This window comes from Mesoplodon bidens (assembly GCF_964165515.1).
Source record: "Mesoplodon bidens genome assembly, chromosome: 15".
NCBI lineage: Eukaryota > Metazoa > Chordata > Mammalia > Artiodactyla > Ziphiidae > Mesoplodon > Mesoplodon bidens.
Genome location: NC_138171.1, coordinates 698693 through 714390, shown reverse-complemented (window position 1 = coordinate 714390; position 15698 = coordinate 698693). Strand labels below are relative to the sequence as shown.

The window sequence follows — 15698 nt, the reverse complement described above, 5'->3', positions numbered from 1 at the left end:
CGCTGTGTTGTGTCTTCGTTGCTGCGCACGGGCTTTTCTCTGGTTGCAGCGAGCGGGGGCTACTCTTCATTGCGGTGCGTGGGCTTCTCACTGCAGTGGCTTCTCTTGTTGCGGAGCACGGGCTCTAGGTGCGTGGGCTTCAGTAGTTGTGGCACATGGGTTCAGTAGTTGTGGCACATGGGTTCAGTAGTTGTGGCTCGCAGGCTCTGGAGCACAGGCTCAGTAGTGTGGCGCACGGGCTTAGTTGCTCCGCGGCATGCAAGATCTTCCCAGACCAGGGCTCAAACCTGTGTCCCCTGCATCGGCAGGCAGATTTTTAACCACTGTGCCACCAGGGAAGCCCAATAGCCTTTGATTTAAAAAATAACTTTAGACTTACAGAAAAGTTGCAAAACTGTAAGAAGAATTCTTTTACGCCCTACACCTAGATTCCCCCAGATTTACCCCTTTCACCACATTTGCTTTTGTGTTCTCCACACGTGCACACACTTGCACACACATGCCCCTTATTTTCCCTGAACTGTTTGAGAGTACATTGCACATGTGGTGGCCCTTTCCCTCTAAACATTTCAGTGTGTGTTTCTTTAAAAGGGGACCTTCTCTTATGCAACCACAGCATAGCTATCAAGCTCAGGAGATCAGTGTTGATGTAGGACTATGATGTAATCTGAGGCCTTATTCACATTTCACCGACTGGCTCACTAAGTGCCTTTTGGCAAAAGGAAAAACCCAACCGCGTCCTGGTTGAGGAGCTGACCAGGGTCATATCCACAGGTCTCGTGGCCCCGAGAATTCGGGGGAGGGCTTTGGTCTGTCGTTTTTCATGAGTGTGACTTTTTTGAGGGTACAGGCCCCTTGGTTTGGTCTCCATGCTGTGTCCTCACGGCCGTGCTCTGATTGTCGCAGGACTCTGTCCTGCTGGGTCGGTGGGGGCACATCCTCTGAGCAGCTCAGGCGGTGCCTGCCAGGGCCCTCCCCTGGAAGGCTGCTGTGGCCCTTTGTAACTAGTAAGTATTTTGTGGGGAGACACTGAGACTGTGTAAACATGCCGTTGCTCACCAAACTTTGACCTACTAGTTTGTGGGTCCATTAATGATGCTTCTGGCTTCTGTCAGTTATTACTGTGGGATCTGTCAGGTGCTGGTTTTCTAAATAGCGTGGCTTCTGCGTTTGACGAGAGTTGATCAGCTGGACTCCTGCCGTGCAGAGCTTTTCTTTCTCCCTTGTTCGTGTGGGCGCTCTCCTGCCCCTCCGGTCCCTGGATGCAGGCTGTGGCCGCTGTCTGCATGGAGCTCACGCGGTGTCACACGTGTGACCCGGGTGCCTCGTGAGCACTAAAGAGTCTCCAGTGCCAGCCGTCGTGGTTTCAACAGAAAAGTGTGAAGAATGAGCTCACAGCCTGCACGATCCCCGCCTGTGGGAAGAGCCCAGCTCCCGCTGGTTGTCGAGGCTTTTAATTCTGAGTGTGGACTTGAACTCTGTGCTTCCCCTTACTTTCCTCGTCACCCTTGACAACACAGGGGCCTCGGTGGGCATCACCCTGCAGACAGGTGACAGACCGTGCGAGCAGTAACTCTGGAGCCCTTTCAGACTTTCTTCCATTTCTCTGTCGTCTCTTCACTTGGGCTGCAGCAGGCAGCTGTCCTCGGCGCTTTGTGACCTGCAGGAAGAGCGGAAACCCTTGGTGCCCACGAGCGTGGGGCTTTCCAGGGCTCACCCCCAGAGACGGGCTGGCCTGCCCATCCCCCAGGCCCTGAGCGACTGTCACTTGGTCCTGTGGGGCCACGGAAGCCCCAGAGTCTTTGTAACTGGCCTACAGGGCTTGGGTCGGGAGTCACAGAGTGGGTACCCATCCTGGGTCGGTGCCGAGCCGCCCTGTTTATGACCCTCTTTCTGCCCTAGTGTGTAGCCCACAGCGCCCTGGAGTGTGCCCGAGCCATCTATGCCTACGCCCTGCAGGTCTTCCCCAGCAAGAAGAGTGTGTGGCTGCGGGCCGCGTACTTTGAGAAGAACCACGGCACCAGGTACGTGGCAGGCCTGCCGCCCGGCGCCGGCTTTAGGCCTCTCGTTCCCGCGGGTGGGCTAGGGCCTTGTTCGAGGTCCAGCCTCTGCGGCGAGGGGCAGAAGCTCTTGGGCTTTTCAGCCAGGCTGTCTTTCTGGCACCTTCTGCGCTAGCATTGCTGCTGTTGTATAGTGCCAAGGCACTGAGGGGCCCATCTGCCCAAGTGCCTGCAGCTGAGCCAGGGGCACTGGTGGTTTGAGGGGTCCCTGGGGCAGGGCTGGAGCCCGAAGTCCCACGTCTGTGGGCTCTGGCTTCGGCAGCGTGGGTGGTGCGGCATCTGGGCCCCGGCAGGCCTGTTTTTCATTTCATCTGTGCTGCATTTGGGTTTGGGCTGGTTTTTGTGCTCCGAGGAGGTCCTTGACAGTTTTCTTTAATTGTCCTCTTTAATTGAGAAAACCTTTCGGGTCTGCCTTATTGGCTGTAACTGCTGATTAAATTAGATGTTGCACCATCTTTAGTTAGGTGGGCAGCCTCTGCCCGGGTCCTCTGCTGCGTCCTCTCTGCTCGGGCCTCCTGGTCCCCCCTGGGCTGCAGCTGGGAGCATGGAGCCCCTGTTGCTGTTCTTCTGTCTCATCGATCAGTCTTGGGCTTTTCAGGGAGTCTTGGCTGCTGCAGTTCCCGTCCCCACCGGCTGCTGTGTGTTTTGCAGTTAACTCCTTTGGGGACACTTTGAAATGACCCTGCCGCTTCACCCTGTACGAGTTCACCCGGACAGTCCTGTCTAGAGCAGGGCTGCTCCCGGGGGTCTTGGGCCCTGGGTTCAGGGGCAGTTCCCCCCACCTGGCTCTGGTGTCCTTGGCGGGGTGAGGGGGGCCAAGTGCTTCAGACCTGGGGGTCTTGGTTCCGGTGTCGAGCTTCACGCCATGCAGACGATTCTGTGCGCTCACTCGGTCTTGCTGCCGAGGCCCGGGGAGGTCGTCTGTGCCGGGGGTATTACAGGGGTGGTGGGCTGCGCAGGGGTTGGGGGCTTCACACCTGAAACCCAGGCTTCTTGCTTGATGGTGACCTAAAATAACTTTCTTCCAATAAGACAGTTTCTCTAGATGCCGGAGAGTAGACTCGGGTCGTAATCTTTATCGGGGGATCTGTGGTTAGAGATGAAAAGGCCCCGGCCCCCAGACCGCGAAGTTATCACGCCTCCAGGACACACGGCTGTAAAACGCTCTCTTGAGAGGTTCCATCAGACTCTGCTGTTTGAACAATGCATTGCTTTGTAGCACCCTCTTCAGTAGTTGACTTTCGAGCGTTTATGGAGAGAAAAGATTTCCCCACACTCTCCCCATTGTAAAAGTCTGGTAAATCATTGACAGCTTCGAACTTTGAAGCGCTAACTGTCTTTTCAGTGCCCGCGGCTTGGCTGAGAGCGGCCTGCATTCTCTGGTGGTGACCAGCCCCTGTCTTGCAGGGAGTCCCTGGAGGCCCTGCTGCAGCGGGCCGTGGCCCACTGCCCGAAAGCCGAGGTGCTGTGGCTCATGGGCGCCAAGTCCAAGTGGCTGGCCGGGGACGTGCCCGCGGCGAGGAGCATCCTGGCTCTGGCCTTCCAGGTGGGTGAGGGGCGGGCCTTGGCCTCAGGGCTCCAGGGTCCCGTGCCCTCCTCAGGCCCTCCCCCCTCGTCGACGGGAGCTGACCCTGGAGGGGCCGAGCGCGGGCAGGCCGCGTGGGACTTGGGCTGCTCTGTGGGCAGTGGGGCCCTGAGGGGGCCTGAGAGGAGGGGAAATGGCCCAGACGATGGACACCTACCTCTCATCTGCCGCCACTCAGTCTGACCTCGGGCTAAGTGTTCCACAACACAGACTCAGGGAGACAGGAGGGACAGGGTAGCAGCCGGAGCACCATGTCCCCACACGGGGGCACGGCGACAGCCACTTTCCTACGTGAACATTAGGGCGTCCAGTCCCCGCCCGAGGAAGGCCTGTCCCCTGTGCCTGAGCACAGGTGCCTGCATTGGGGTCACACGTGGGCCACCTAGTGCTGCCGAGGCCCGTCAGCGGGTGGAGTTGAGTTCAGACAGCTGCACCTAGCCAGGCTTACCGTGGCTGATGCTGTGAGCTGTGCATTTTTCTTTCCTTTTTCTAGTTTTTTTTTCTTTTTTGGCTGCGCCACATGGCATGTGGGATCTTAGTTTCCTGACCAGTGATCGAACCCCCGTCCCCTGCATTGGAAGTGCAGAGTCTTAACCACTGGACCGCCAGGGCAGTCCCCGTGCATTTTTCTTAGGACCTGATTTTTATTGTCACGTGTAACATCCTAATACTTTATGACAACAGGGGTGTTAGTCAGTGGTTTGCAGCATGCTTTTTTATAAACTAGAGAGTCTACGTCACTGTGTTGTCACCCAGGCTGGCATAATAAAGTCTGTCCTTCCTTGAGTAAATACGTGGCGGCGCCTGGCCTGGGTCTCCCTTCGGCTCTCAGCTGTCGTCTGGGCGCCCAGGATGGAGGACACTCCTCCTCTCCCAGTGGTCCCGGCGCTCTCCCGCCACTGCCTGGGCAGTGATGCCTGTCTCTGCCCCTCTCCTCCTTAGCTGCCACCGGGGGGTGCTTCTCAGGTTGGGGACGTGGTCAGGCTGAGTGTGGCCAGCAGCTGGCTGTGCTTTCAGGAAGCTGGAGGGCACTACCCACGTGTCTGCTGGACTCGGGGTTGTACGTGACCCAGTCCTGACCCTGGGAGCCCTCTCCGTGCCGTCCGTGATGTCCCGGGCGTTCTTCCGTCCTATCCACGTTGACACGCTGGGACGGCCAGTTCCTCATTGCCAGGCTTGGGAAAGAGCAGGGTTGGGTGGGCGGATCCACGCGGGTGGGACGCGAGTGACGGCGTCAGCAGGCAGAGGGGGGCGGTTGGCACCACGGCCCCAGTGCCATGGAGGCTGCACGTCTGTGGCAGTGAGACAGGCTGGCTTGTTTGTGAGGAAGTCGGTGTCCTGGGGCTGCACTCTGCTCTGTTCCCGGTTAGCCCAGGACATGCCTGGATTAGACGTCCTGCTGCAGAGTGAGGCCCGGTCTGGCTCCCAGGCGGGCTGCCTTCGATGAGGGTACCCTCGCCCTGCTCGCTGCTGATGCTGCGTGCTTGCCCCGCAGGCTAACCCCAACAGCGAGGAGATCTGGCTGGCGGCTGTGAAGCTAGAGTCCGAGAACAACGAGTACGAGCGGGCCCGCAGGCTGCTGGCCAAGGCACGGAGCAGCGCGCCCACCGCCCGGGTAAGCAGAGCCGTCCCGCCCGTCACACGCGGGGACCCCCCGCGCCCCCGCACCCGCCTGAGGCCACGGTACTCGGAGCTCATTTGTTCACTCTTGGCTTTAAAATGCATTCATGTGTGTAGCCCTAGCTTGTCCCAAAAGATACGAGAGGGCATTTGGGGCGAGCTCTCGGGGCGGCGAGCGCCAGGAAGGTGCTGGCCCAGCCCCGGCCCAGCGCCAGAGCCGGGCTGAGGCCGTCTGACCCCTCAGGTGTTCATGAAGTCTGTGAAGCTGGAGTGGGTGCTGGGCAACACCGCGGCTGCGCAGGAGCTGTGCGAAGAGGCCCTGAAACACTACGAGGACTTCGCCAAGCTCTGGATGATGAAGGGTCAGGTGGAGGAGCAGGCGGAGCTCGTGGACAAGGCCCGCGAGGCCTACAGCCAGGGGGTGAGCTGGGCTCGGAGGGGCTGTGGGCTCGGGGCAGGCCCGTCATCCGCTGACCCAGTCCCAGCCTCTGCCCCCACCAAGCCGTGCACGCTGCACTCAGCGGAGTACGTTTTACGGCCCACGTAAGGCACAGGCTGCTGAGTCGACACCCATGTGTCCGTGTACATGGCACAGCGTGCTCATGAACACACACCCTGCGCACGTGTGCACAGTTCAGCCGTGCGTGTAGACACACGCCTGGGCGTGAAGCGGCTGGGTCTCTGGGGGCAAAGGTGGCCCTCACTCCCGGTTCGAGGAGCCACCACGGCTGTTACAGCCCCCCCAGATGCCAGCTGAGCCCTCTCTCACTTGTGTCTGTGGCTGCAGTTGAAGAAATGTCCCCACTCCACACCCCTGTGGCTTCTGCTTTCCCGGCTGGAGGAGAAGGTGGGGCAGCTGACCCGAGCTCGGGCCATCCTGGAGAAGGCTCGCCTGAGGAACCCGAAGAACCCCGGCCTGTGGTGAGTCCCTGCGCCGCCCGCATGGGCCAGCCTCGCTCACACGCTCAGGCCGAGGACTTGGTGCAGCATTTCCAGCTCAGGCTCCGTGGGAAGTGCCAGCCGTGAAGAGTCCTGTCTCGGCCGTGGGAGGGTTCAGACGGGCCTGAAGGTAGTTTGACGCAGTGTAGCTTGTGTTCAGATTAAGTGTTCCCCAGGAGAGCCAGGAGCTGTTGATGGGGCATCGGGGGTGGATGACGCCGAGAGAGTGGACTCTACAGAAGAGGTAATGTCTGGGAAAGGCCTTGAAGGATGAATAGGAGTTTGCCGGGTGAAGGATATCCATAGGAGGCTGTGCACACAGAGATGCAACGTGCGCCTTCAGGGTGTCAGCTCACTGAGGCGCCCCAGCAGCCGTCAGCAGGCATGTCTGTCTTCATCCTGGCCGCCTTCATTCGCACCTCGATGACATCAGAGTCCAGGTGTCGGCTACTGCGGCGGCTTGAGGGTGGGGGTCACCAGCATCTCCCTCCTCTGGTAGATGAGCCGCTGGGCAGAGCAGGGAAATCCAGCCCCTGTGGCTCCCCAGGACCTTCTGCTTGTCACCGGGCTGCCAGTGGACGGCGCTCGACCCCCGCCTCGGGCCTCTCTCCGCAGGCTGGAGTCCGTGCGGCTGGAGTACCGCGCGGGGCTGAAGAACATCGCCAGCACGCTCATGGCCAAGGCGCTGCAGGAGTGCCCCAACTCCGGTAAGCACCCCGCTCCCAGGCTGCAGACAGTGGGCATCAGGTTCGAACAGACAAAAATACATCTGTCATACTCGGTCGTTTAGACGATTGAACTCAAGCCTCAACGTGAGGAGTTTGACCTCGTGTTCTGAGGTGCTACCATTTTTTTTTATATATACAATTTAATTTTTTACTATTTCATCTCAAGTCTGTAAGTTAGTGCACGTGCAGTATAAACGAATTTGGAGCAGAAAAGGGGACATGAAAATCACCTGTAAGCCCAGTACTCAGAAATCACTGCTTTTAGCTTGTTTGTATTTTTACAACTTGTATTATTGCACAAAATCAAAGTCATACTGTGTGTTTGGTTTTGTGCCCTTTTTTTTGGGGGGGGGGCTGTGTTGGGTCTTCGTTGCCGCGCGTGGGCTTCCTCTAGTTGCGGCGAGCGGGGGCTACTCTTTCTTGCAGTGCGCAGGCTTCTCATTGCGGTGGCATCACTTGTTGCGGAGCACGGGCTCTAGGCGCGCGGGCTTCAGTAGCTGTGGCGCACGGGCTTACTTGCTCCGTGGCGTGTGGGATCTTCCTGGACCAGGGCTCGAACCCGTGTCCCCTGCATTGGCAGGTGGGTTCTTAACGGCTGCGCCACCAGGCAGGGAAGCCCCGTGCCTTTTTTTAAAGCTGAGAATTTTGTGAGAGTTTTTCATTACTGAATTCTTAAGAACGCACAGTTGTTAGTGGCATCGTAGAATTACCTGCGTGTGTGTCAGAAATGCACCACCCACTGGGGGCCGGCTTGCAGGCTGCTGTCAGTCCCGGGTTGTCTTTCTGCCTGAATCTTTAGTAGCACTTCTGGTTATTTTGTTACAGTAAATTCTCAGCTGTGAAGTCACTGAGGCCCTGGGAGTGAACCCTTGGAAGTTGTTGGGACTTCCAGCCTAGCCGCCCCCAGGATGTTGTCCCATCCGTGCCAGTGGGGCCCTGTGGCTCCAGGTGGGCAGTGGGGCAGGCGGCACAGGCGGCCTGTGCTCTTCTGCCCGAGCAGACGTGAGTGGCCATGCGGGAGGTGCAGCTGTGGACGCCCTCAGTCTTGGAACGCTGCCCTTGGGCAGCCTGTGTGTGGACGGGCACAACTCTGAAAGCTGAGGCAGACGTCTGTGTGTCTGGATTTCAGGGGTCCTGTGGTCTGAAGCCGTCTTCCTGGAGGCGAGGCCCCAGCGAAAGACCAAGAGCGTGGATGCCCTGAAGAGGTGTGAGCACGACCCCCACGTGCTCCTGGCTGTGGCCAAGTGAGTAGGTGTCCTCGTGGCGGTGCTGAGCCTCTCACTGGTCCCTGGAGCAGGGCGGGCTCCCCTGGTCCGCGGCCTCCACAGCTCCATGACCGAGCGCATCTCTGGGCAGAGGCCCCCTGCACCTGGGCTACCTGGATGGCCTGGGTCATCCTGGACCCCGACCCTCTGTCCTGGTTCTTTCTTGTGGCTCTGCTCTCTCTGTCTCTACTACTCTTCAGTTTATTCCTTACACGGGCCTTCGGTTGCAGGACAGACAGAGGCTTGCTGATGCTGGTCCACACGGAGTTTAGTTTACAAGCGAACCTTCTTTGGTTCAGAGGGCTGTAAGCAAGACAATTGTTTCCATTGCGTTAGGGCCAGAAGCCAGACCCTTTGACCTGTGTGACCCCGGGAACAATCCAGGGCCCAGTCAGTGTGCCTGGGGGTGTGGAGGCCACCTCCCAGCCTCAGGGGCAAGAGGAGGTGAGCAAGCGACCTCCCGCTGCACGCTCATGCAGGGTGCTGGGTCCGGGGCTCCCTGGGGAGGCGTGGAGGGCCTTCAGAACCTCCTGGCCCCGCAGGGTCTGTGCTCCCTTCTAGAAGGAGGACGATGGCCTGAGAGGAGCAGCCTGAGTCCCGGGCCGGGGTTGGGTGTGGCCGGGCTAGGAGGGCTCCTTGGGCTCTCACCTGGGCCACGGGGTGTGTGGGGCCCAGGAGCTCCTGTGCGCTGTTGCTGCCCCGGCAGGAGCCTGGCCCACCTGCTTGCTCAGCTCCTGCCAGCACCCCCTCCGTGGGGGCTGAGGGCACTGCGTGTGGGGCTTCCCGCAGGCCCCTGAGGCGCAGCCTGGGCCGCCCCCACCTCGGAGGCTCCCCGCCTCCCTCCCTCCCGCCTGCCCGCCCTGTGCTTCCGCCTTCTACTCCACTCCGATAGGGCTGCCATAAAACCTCATAAAAGGCTTTGTAAGGTAAACAGGTCCCTCCTTGCTGTTCCCAGGCGGGTGCTCTGTGTGCTGCTATCTGGGTTTGTGCTCTTTAAATCACAGTTTATCTAACATTAGCAATTAACAATACCACAAGGCTTAAAAAACAATCAAGCTATCAGAGCATGAAATTATTCCGTTTTGTAGCTGAGACCAGCCCAAACAGCTGCCTGGAGGGTTCCTGGTGCATGTCTGCTCCGGTGCTTCTGCCTGCGGAGCTGGGTGGAGGATGGAAGCCACCCAGAGGTCCCGGTGGGCGGCTGTCAGAGTGCCCACCGTGCCTTCCCGCTGGCCCGCCCTCCTCTCGCTGGCATGTTGGCAAGGCTCCCTGGGCCCCTGACTTGATTTCTGACGCTGTGGGTCCTCTCCTGGGCCTAGTTTTCAGGTTTCTTTGTCTGCTGGTATAGCCCAGGTTCTCAGTGTTTGGCTTGGGTTCCCGCTGGAGCTGCCTGGTAGGGCAGAACGTTCCAGAAGGTGAATCTGGAGGAGCAGGTGGAAATTCACTTCACTTTTCCTAATCAAAGCCTGGATTTAATGTTTGTCAGGTTTATTACTTTCATCTCCCTGCATTTTACCCAAAAGGAAAATAATTTAAGGGAGTTTGCAGTGCTTGCTCTGTGGGTGGCTTTTAAGAAATGCTCTGGTTAGACACTTGCAGGAGGGTTTCAGGTTAGACACCTGGAGTGGTTTCCCGGTGCTCAGGACCGATTCCTCGGCACCCCTGTGGGAAGCCCGAGCTCTCCAGGGAGAGGACCAGGCCAGCAGCGCTTGAGCCAGGCTCTGTGCCACGGTGGCTGCCTGTGGCAGGTCCCTGGACTCACCAGGCTCATCGTCCAGCCCAGCCGGGAGCACGCTGTGGCCCGAGGAGGCCAGGGCCAGCCCCAGCATGGCTTCTGCGGCCGCAGAGTGCCCCCCAGCACCGTCCCCCGGCCCCTCACTCGGCCCCACCCCACTGCCTCCCCGCAGGCTGTTCTGGAGCGAGCGGAAGATCACCAAGGCTCGGGAGTGGTTTCACCGCACCGTGAAGATCGACTCGGACCTGGGGGACGCCTGGGCCTTCTTCTACAGGTTCGAGCTGCAGCACGGCACCGAGGTGAGGCACCCGCCGCCCGCCGCCCCCGCCCTACCTGTCCCGCAGCGCCGGTGGCTGATGCAGCTTCTACGCGGCTTTCTGGCTACAGCCCTGGAGCCTCTCAGCCTGAGATTTAGATGTTTGGGGCATCTTTTAATGAGTTGGTTGTGATGGGGGCTTGGGCCATGGCAGAAATGGGGCTGGAGCTGGAGGCCTGGGGGTCCTCCTTGCGCCCCGGGGGCCCTGTCCTGCTATGCAAGAGCCCTCCCGGAGCCCAGTCCCGTCGGGTGCCCACGGGACGTGGAAGCCACGCTTGGGGGAGCTGGTCGGCTCCCAGTTGGGGGGCAGGTGCGGGCACTGGTGTGAGGCCTGGTGGAATGTGGCGGGCCCGCTCCTGGGGAGCGGGGCTGGGGGCGGCGGGGGAGTTGGGGGCGTCTCACGCGTGCGGTCCCCACCCAGGAGCAGCGGGAGGAGGTGAAAAGGCGCTGCGAGAATGCCGAGCCCCGGCACGGGGAGCTGTGGTGCGCCACGTCCAAGGACATCGCCAACTGGCAGCGGAAGATCGGGGAGATCCTGGTGCTGGTGGCAGCCCGCATCAAGAACACCTTCTGACTGTTCGGCCCTGCACTGGCTGGGGGCGGGCCGGGGGGTGTGAGAGGGGGCTGTCCTGTCTTTGATTAAAGGCTTTCTAGTAGTTGTGGGGTTTGTGGCCGGCGGGTGTTCTCCGAGCCCTCCCTTCACGTGCTTTGGCCACCCCAGTCTGCCCCGCGCTGGATGGGGCTCACTTTCCAGGAGGCCTCGTGAGAGCCCGTGCCCACAGAGGAGACGCCGGGGGAGCGGTGAGGCTCTCCAGGGCTTTATGGAGACGGTGGCAGGACTTCATGTCCTGGGTAAAAGCCCCGCATGGGGACAGCCGGGGTCTGGCTGGCCTGGTGACTCCAGTGCCCCTGCGGGTGCACATGCTCTCCCGCCACGGGGTGGTCTGCGGCCCCCACCCGCCCGCAGCGGCAGGCTGCGTGTGCCCCTGGGTAGGTGACTTTCCTGGGTGCGGATGGGCCTGGCCCCTGAGGTGCTGCCCCCAGTGTGTGAGAGGCTCACTCCCATTGGCAGGTGAATTCACTTTTGCTAATTTGTAGTCAGCAATTTTATGCTAAAGCACTTGTAACTGTCCTCTCTCTCTCGACTGAAAATGCATTCATTACTTGGGAGACTTGAGTGTGTTTTCACCATGTGAGGATGAAAGACTTCCTCGGGCTCTGGATCCCTGCGTCTGTGTCCAGTTGGCAACTAGCTAGTTCTCTTGGAAGGGGGTGCGTTGGCCACGGCTGGAGACATCTGGCCGGAGGTCAGGGTTGGTCCAGAGGCCATGAGCCAGGGAGAAGAGATGCGGATTGTCACGTGTGGTGACGAGAAGGGCGGCTGGCAGTTACTCCCACACATTCTTTTGTAAGAAACTATCCCAGAGGGGCTCCTCGGTGCCTCGTTCTGCGGGTCAGTCACTGACCCGTGGCTTAGCCCTCTGGCAGCAGCCGAGGTTGGGGAGCACTCCCTCCTCATCAGCACCAAGGGCGTGGGCGTCTGCCTGCAGAGCGCGGGCCCAGCCGGGTCCACCTCTGATGCTCTGGGAGCCGCAAGGATGTGGCCAGCCCTGGGCGGGATCGGACCATCCCTGTGTGGGGTCAGGAACTGCTGGTGCCGGGGTGGGCGTCCGGGGCAGGCCCCGCTCACCGATGGTCTGTGGCTCTGGAAATCCTTTCTCTCCTTACCCGAGATCAGCCAGTCCCAGAGGGCCATGCCGGAGGTTCCTGGGTGTTTTCACTGATCCTCAGGAGTTTCCTTTGATCCCTTTTGGAGGAGGTGGGAGGGATCCTGCCCATTGCACTGAAAAGTGAGTCCTGAAGTTTTTAGGAGCTTGAAAGCCAGCTTGTCCCTGTACAGATGTGGAAACTGAGACCCAGGAAGGGGCAGTGACTTGGCTGCGGCCACAGGGCAGCTGGCAGCCCTTAGTTGGTTGTGGCTTCTCCCGGACACTTTCTCTGATCTCAGGTCAGGTGAGGCCTCTCCCACAGGGCCTTTGGAACGTTCCAGAGCATCTGATTGTCCACATGCAAATGTCTTTCCTCTTTGCCTGGGGATTGTTTTTTCTCAGTGCCTCGAGGTGGTGGTGAAACTACTTTTCTCCCTGGGGAAAACATACCTTAGCTTTTCTTCCACTGACATTTTTCAGTTCCAACTCAAGGCTAACTGAGTTAGTTCCTAGGCTTGGGCAGGGCTGAGCAGCACGAGCATACTGCCCGGCAGGGTGCTGTGGCCCAGTTCCCTGCAAGCCTGGTTGGGAGGGTGGCCGTGAGCTCCCCCAGCAAAAGACCCCCCTCAGCCTGGGACGGGCGAGCAGTGGGAAGCACCTCTCCCCTGAGTGCTGGGCCAGCGGGGAGCCCGGGAAGTCCCCTGCCTGGGACCTGCTGGGGCAGGACCCCCCGGACGTCAGGGTGGGGGAGCTGGGGGGTGGGAGGGTTAAGTCCTGCTCACCTGGTACTGCTGGTGGCCAGGTTCCTGGCAGAGGCAGCACCTGCTGACCACTGAGGAAGGCCCTGGAGGAGGGCGCAGGGTGGTCCCCGCTTCTCCTGGCTCCCCTTCCCCGCCAGCTGGGCCCTACCCTGCTCTCTGCCCACTGAGCACCCTACCCCCTCCTCGGCAGAGAAGATCTCCCAGGTCCCATGGCTTAATCCAAGATCCACTGGGTGGGAAGACAGCCCGGTGGGGCTGGGCTCCAGGGTCAGGTTAATTGAAGAAGTGATTGGATAGCGGTGGGGAGAGGGAGGGGGCAGGGCTGGGATCCTGGGGCCTCCCTCCTCCCTCCCCCCTTTGCTCAGAGGAGCCAACTTCAAAAGCCTCGTCTGCCTGCCGTCCAGGGAAGCCTCGTTGGCCGGGTTTGGAGCCGGACCTGGAGCGGCAGCTGCACTCCCCACCTGAGGACCCCAGGGTCATGTCCGAGGCCCGCTGGCGGGAGTGAGGGGGGGCCTGACCCTGAGACGCCCATGGTGAGCAGCTGCGGGCCGCTGGGGAGGGGACTGACTTCGGCTGAGGGGCAGGGAGCGTGCACATCCCGCTGTGTCCCCACCGGGAAATCCCCCTTGGTTCCCGTCACCGCAGCCTGGCCCTGGGTGCTCTTCACAGGCCTTCCCGGCAGCGGCAGCGGCGGGGGGAGGGAGTCTCCCTCTTGGAGCTGGGGCCACCCTGTCCTCATGGGTTGGACTGGCCTGAGCCTCGGGCCCTGGTCAGGGGCAGACAGGCCTTCCCGGGACCCCCTGGGCAACCAACCTACCCCACTTGGACGTCCTTCCAGCACCAACGGCTCTTGTTCCCACCATGATCTCTGACCCTCAGCAGGCAGAGGGGGCGACTGAGTTGGCCATCATGCCAAGCCTGTCTAGGGAGGGGGTGGGCTTCGAAAAGGGCCCACAGCTAATTGCATTTGGTCCTCCGGCCAACGCTGCCGGGTGCCTCAGGCAGGGAGCCCCCACGGACTCCAGGTCCAGCCCTGCGTGGTCAGGCTCTCCTGCCAGGCTGGGAAGCAGAGTCGAGTCCTGTGTCTCGAGTCCCAAGTCTCGCTGGGTTCGCATGATTGATTTTCCAGTGCTGTGTGACTCCAGCCTGGGGGCTGGGAGCCTGCAGACAAGCTGCTCTTTCTCTCTGATGTTTGGTTTGGGCTTCTGAGTGGGGGTGGGCTTCTTCCCCATGAGAGCCAGTTCTCTTCTTTATGGGGGCGGGGAGCCCTGGTGGTGTGGACCGCGGTCCCCTTCCTCCCTTCGCCTTGGGCTTTCCCCAAGCCTTCCCCTTCCAAAGGGGTGTGGCCTTGAGCTCTGAGCCCTCACCCCTGTCCTGGTTGGGTTGGGGGTGCAAGGGAACCCCAGCCCCCATGGCTCTCAGAGCTGGTAGCAGAGCCATGGGGAGGGTGAGGAGAAGCTGCCCGGCCATTGAGGGGGCACCTGGCGATGAGCCCAGCTCTGGTGGGCATGGGTCAGGGCATGGCCAAGGATGATGCGGTACGGGGGGTGCTTCCCGCTGTAGCCAAACCTAGGTCAGTCCTGCCCTCCAGTCTTATGGGTACTTGGGCCCTCACACCCATGCAGACCAGAGCCGCGGGTGCTGTCGTCTGTCCTTCCCCAAACCTGCCAGCCCTGTGCCTAGAGCATTTGTTGAATGGCATGGCGACGTCTCCGTTATACCAGCTCAGAGATTCCCTTGTACACGTGTGTGTGGAGTCGGGTGCAGGGGCGGGTGGTCGGGGTGGGGGGGGGGAAGCACATTGCCCGCAGTGCTGCAGGAGGGTCGGCCCCTCCGCAGACTCTGAGCCTGTATCCCTTCCAGGGGCCCCCCAGGCCCGCGCTCTGGGCGCTCCTGCTGGCGGTGCTGGGGGCTGCACCGGGCCGGGCCAGGCTCGGCGCCTGCAGCGTCCCCGACGTGCTCCACCACTACCGCGCGGTCATCTTCGAGGACCTGCAGGCTGCGGTGAGGTGGACCGGGCCGGGCTCCAGACAGCTCCATTTCATTCAGAAAAACCTGACTGGAGCCGCGGCCTCCCGATGGCGGGGCCGGGTGGGCGCCTCCTGTGGCGCCCATAAGGTATGGAGACATCACCACCCAAGCCCTCCAGCCCCTCCCCACGGGGCTCCTCCCCCAGTCCCCCGCTTCCTCCCCTCCCCAGGAGCACAGTATCCTCCTGTCCATCGTGGCCCTGGGTCGGACCCTACGTGGGGCGGTGGCCGGGGGCCGCCGCGGGGCTCTGGAAAAGGCGGCTTGGACCGTGGCCGTGCGCACCGAGGCGGTGATGCGGCGCCACTGCCGGACGCTGCGCCAGGTGCGCGTCCCCGCTCGCTCCCACGGCCCCGCGGTCTCCCTTCCCAGGGGCTGGACACGAGCTGCGGGGGAGGGGGCGGGAGGGGACCGTGCCCACGCCCTGACCGACGCGTCCCCGACAGCGGAGCCGGCGGCCCGAGACGCGCCCTCTTCGGCGTCGGGGCGGCCGGAGGCGGCTCCTGCTGCGCGCCCTGGACGCCGTCGCCACCTGCTGGGAGAAGCTCTTCGCGCTGCGCGCCGCGGCCACCGAGGGCTCCTAAGCGCCCCGAGCGCGCGGGGCTGGGAAAGGGTCTTGCGGCCCGGCCCCTCCCTCGCCGCGGCCCGCACTCCTCGGAGGGCCCGGGACTGGGAGGCGGGGCCCGCCTGGCGAGCTGCTCCCGGAGGGGGCCCGCCCTCCGCCCCCAGCAAGGCCCCAATAAACTGAGCTGGTGCTGCGGCCCTGTTCGCTCTTTCTTCGCCAGCCGGCTGTGGGGCCAGGCCGCCCCGGGTCCGCGCCTCGGTGGGGAGGGGGCGCTGGGGCCTCCCGCACACGCGCGGTGTTGGGGAGGGGGGGAGCGGCGGCGTTCCCGGGCTCGGCCAGCAGGGGGCGCCTCGGGACGGGACTCCTGCTAAGTCGGCGCTGCAGGCA

General features: G+C 61.6%; 2 protein-coding genes across 2 annotated transcripts in view; both read left to right on the top strand.

Annotated features, from left to right (window-relative positions):
* The window catches only part of PRPF6 (pre-mRNA processing factor 6), a 34719-nt gene extending 23815 nt beyond the window's left edge, over window positions 1–10904 (top strand). Inside the window, exons 13-21 of the mRNA XM_081256046.1 lie at window positions 1903–2024; window positions 3468–3606; window positions 5141–5260; window positions 5510–5686; window positions 6053–6186; window positions 6820–6911; window positions 8062–8176; window positions 10105–10231; window positions 10670–10904. Of these exons, the coding sequence (XP_081112172.1) occupies window positions 1903–2024; window positions 3468–3606; window positions 5141–5260; window positions 5510–5686; window positions 6053–6186; window positions 6820–6911; window positions 8062–8176; window positions 10105–10231; window positions 10670–10822 (1179 nt within the window). The 3' untranslated portion in view covers window positions 10823–10904. The remainder of the gene's footprint in view (window positions 1–1902; window positions 2025–3467; window positions 3607–5140; window positions 5261–5509; window positions 5687–6052; window positions 6187–6819; window positions 6912–8061; window positions 8177–10104; window positions 10232–10669) is intronic.
* A 1864-nt stretch (window positions 10905–12768) lies between these two features.
* Window positions 12769–15489, top strand: LOC308628775 (uncharacterized protein C20orf204). Its single transcript, XM_081256047.1, has 4 exons — window positions 12769–13251; window positions 14582–14836; window positions 14919–15071; window positions 15193–15489. Exons 1-4 carry the CDS (start codon window positions 13249–13251, stop codon window positions 15328–15330), a joined length of 549 nt encoding a protein of 182 aa, XP_081112173.1. The 5' UTR covers window positions 12769–13248; the 3' UTR covers window positions 15331–15489.
* The last annotated feature ends 209 nt before the right edge of the window (window positions 15490–15698 follow it).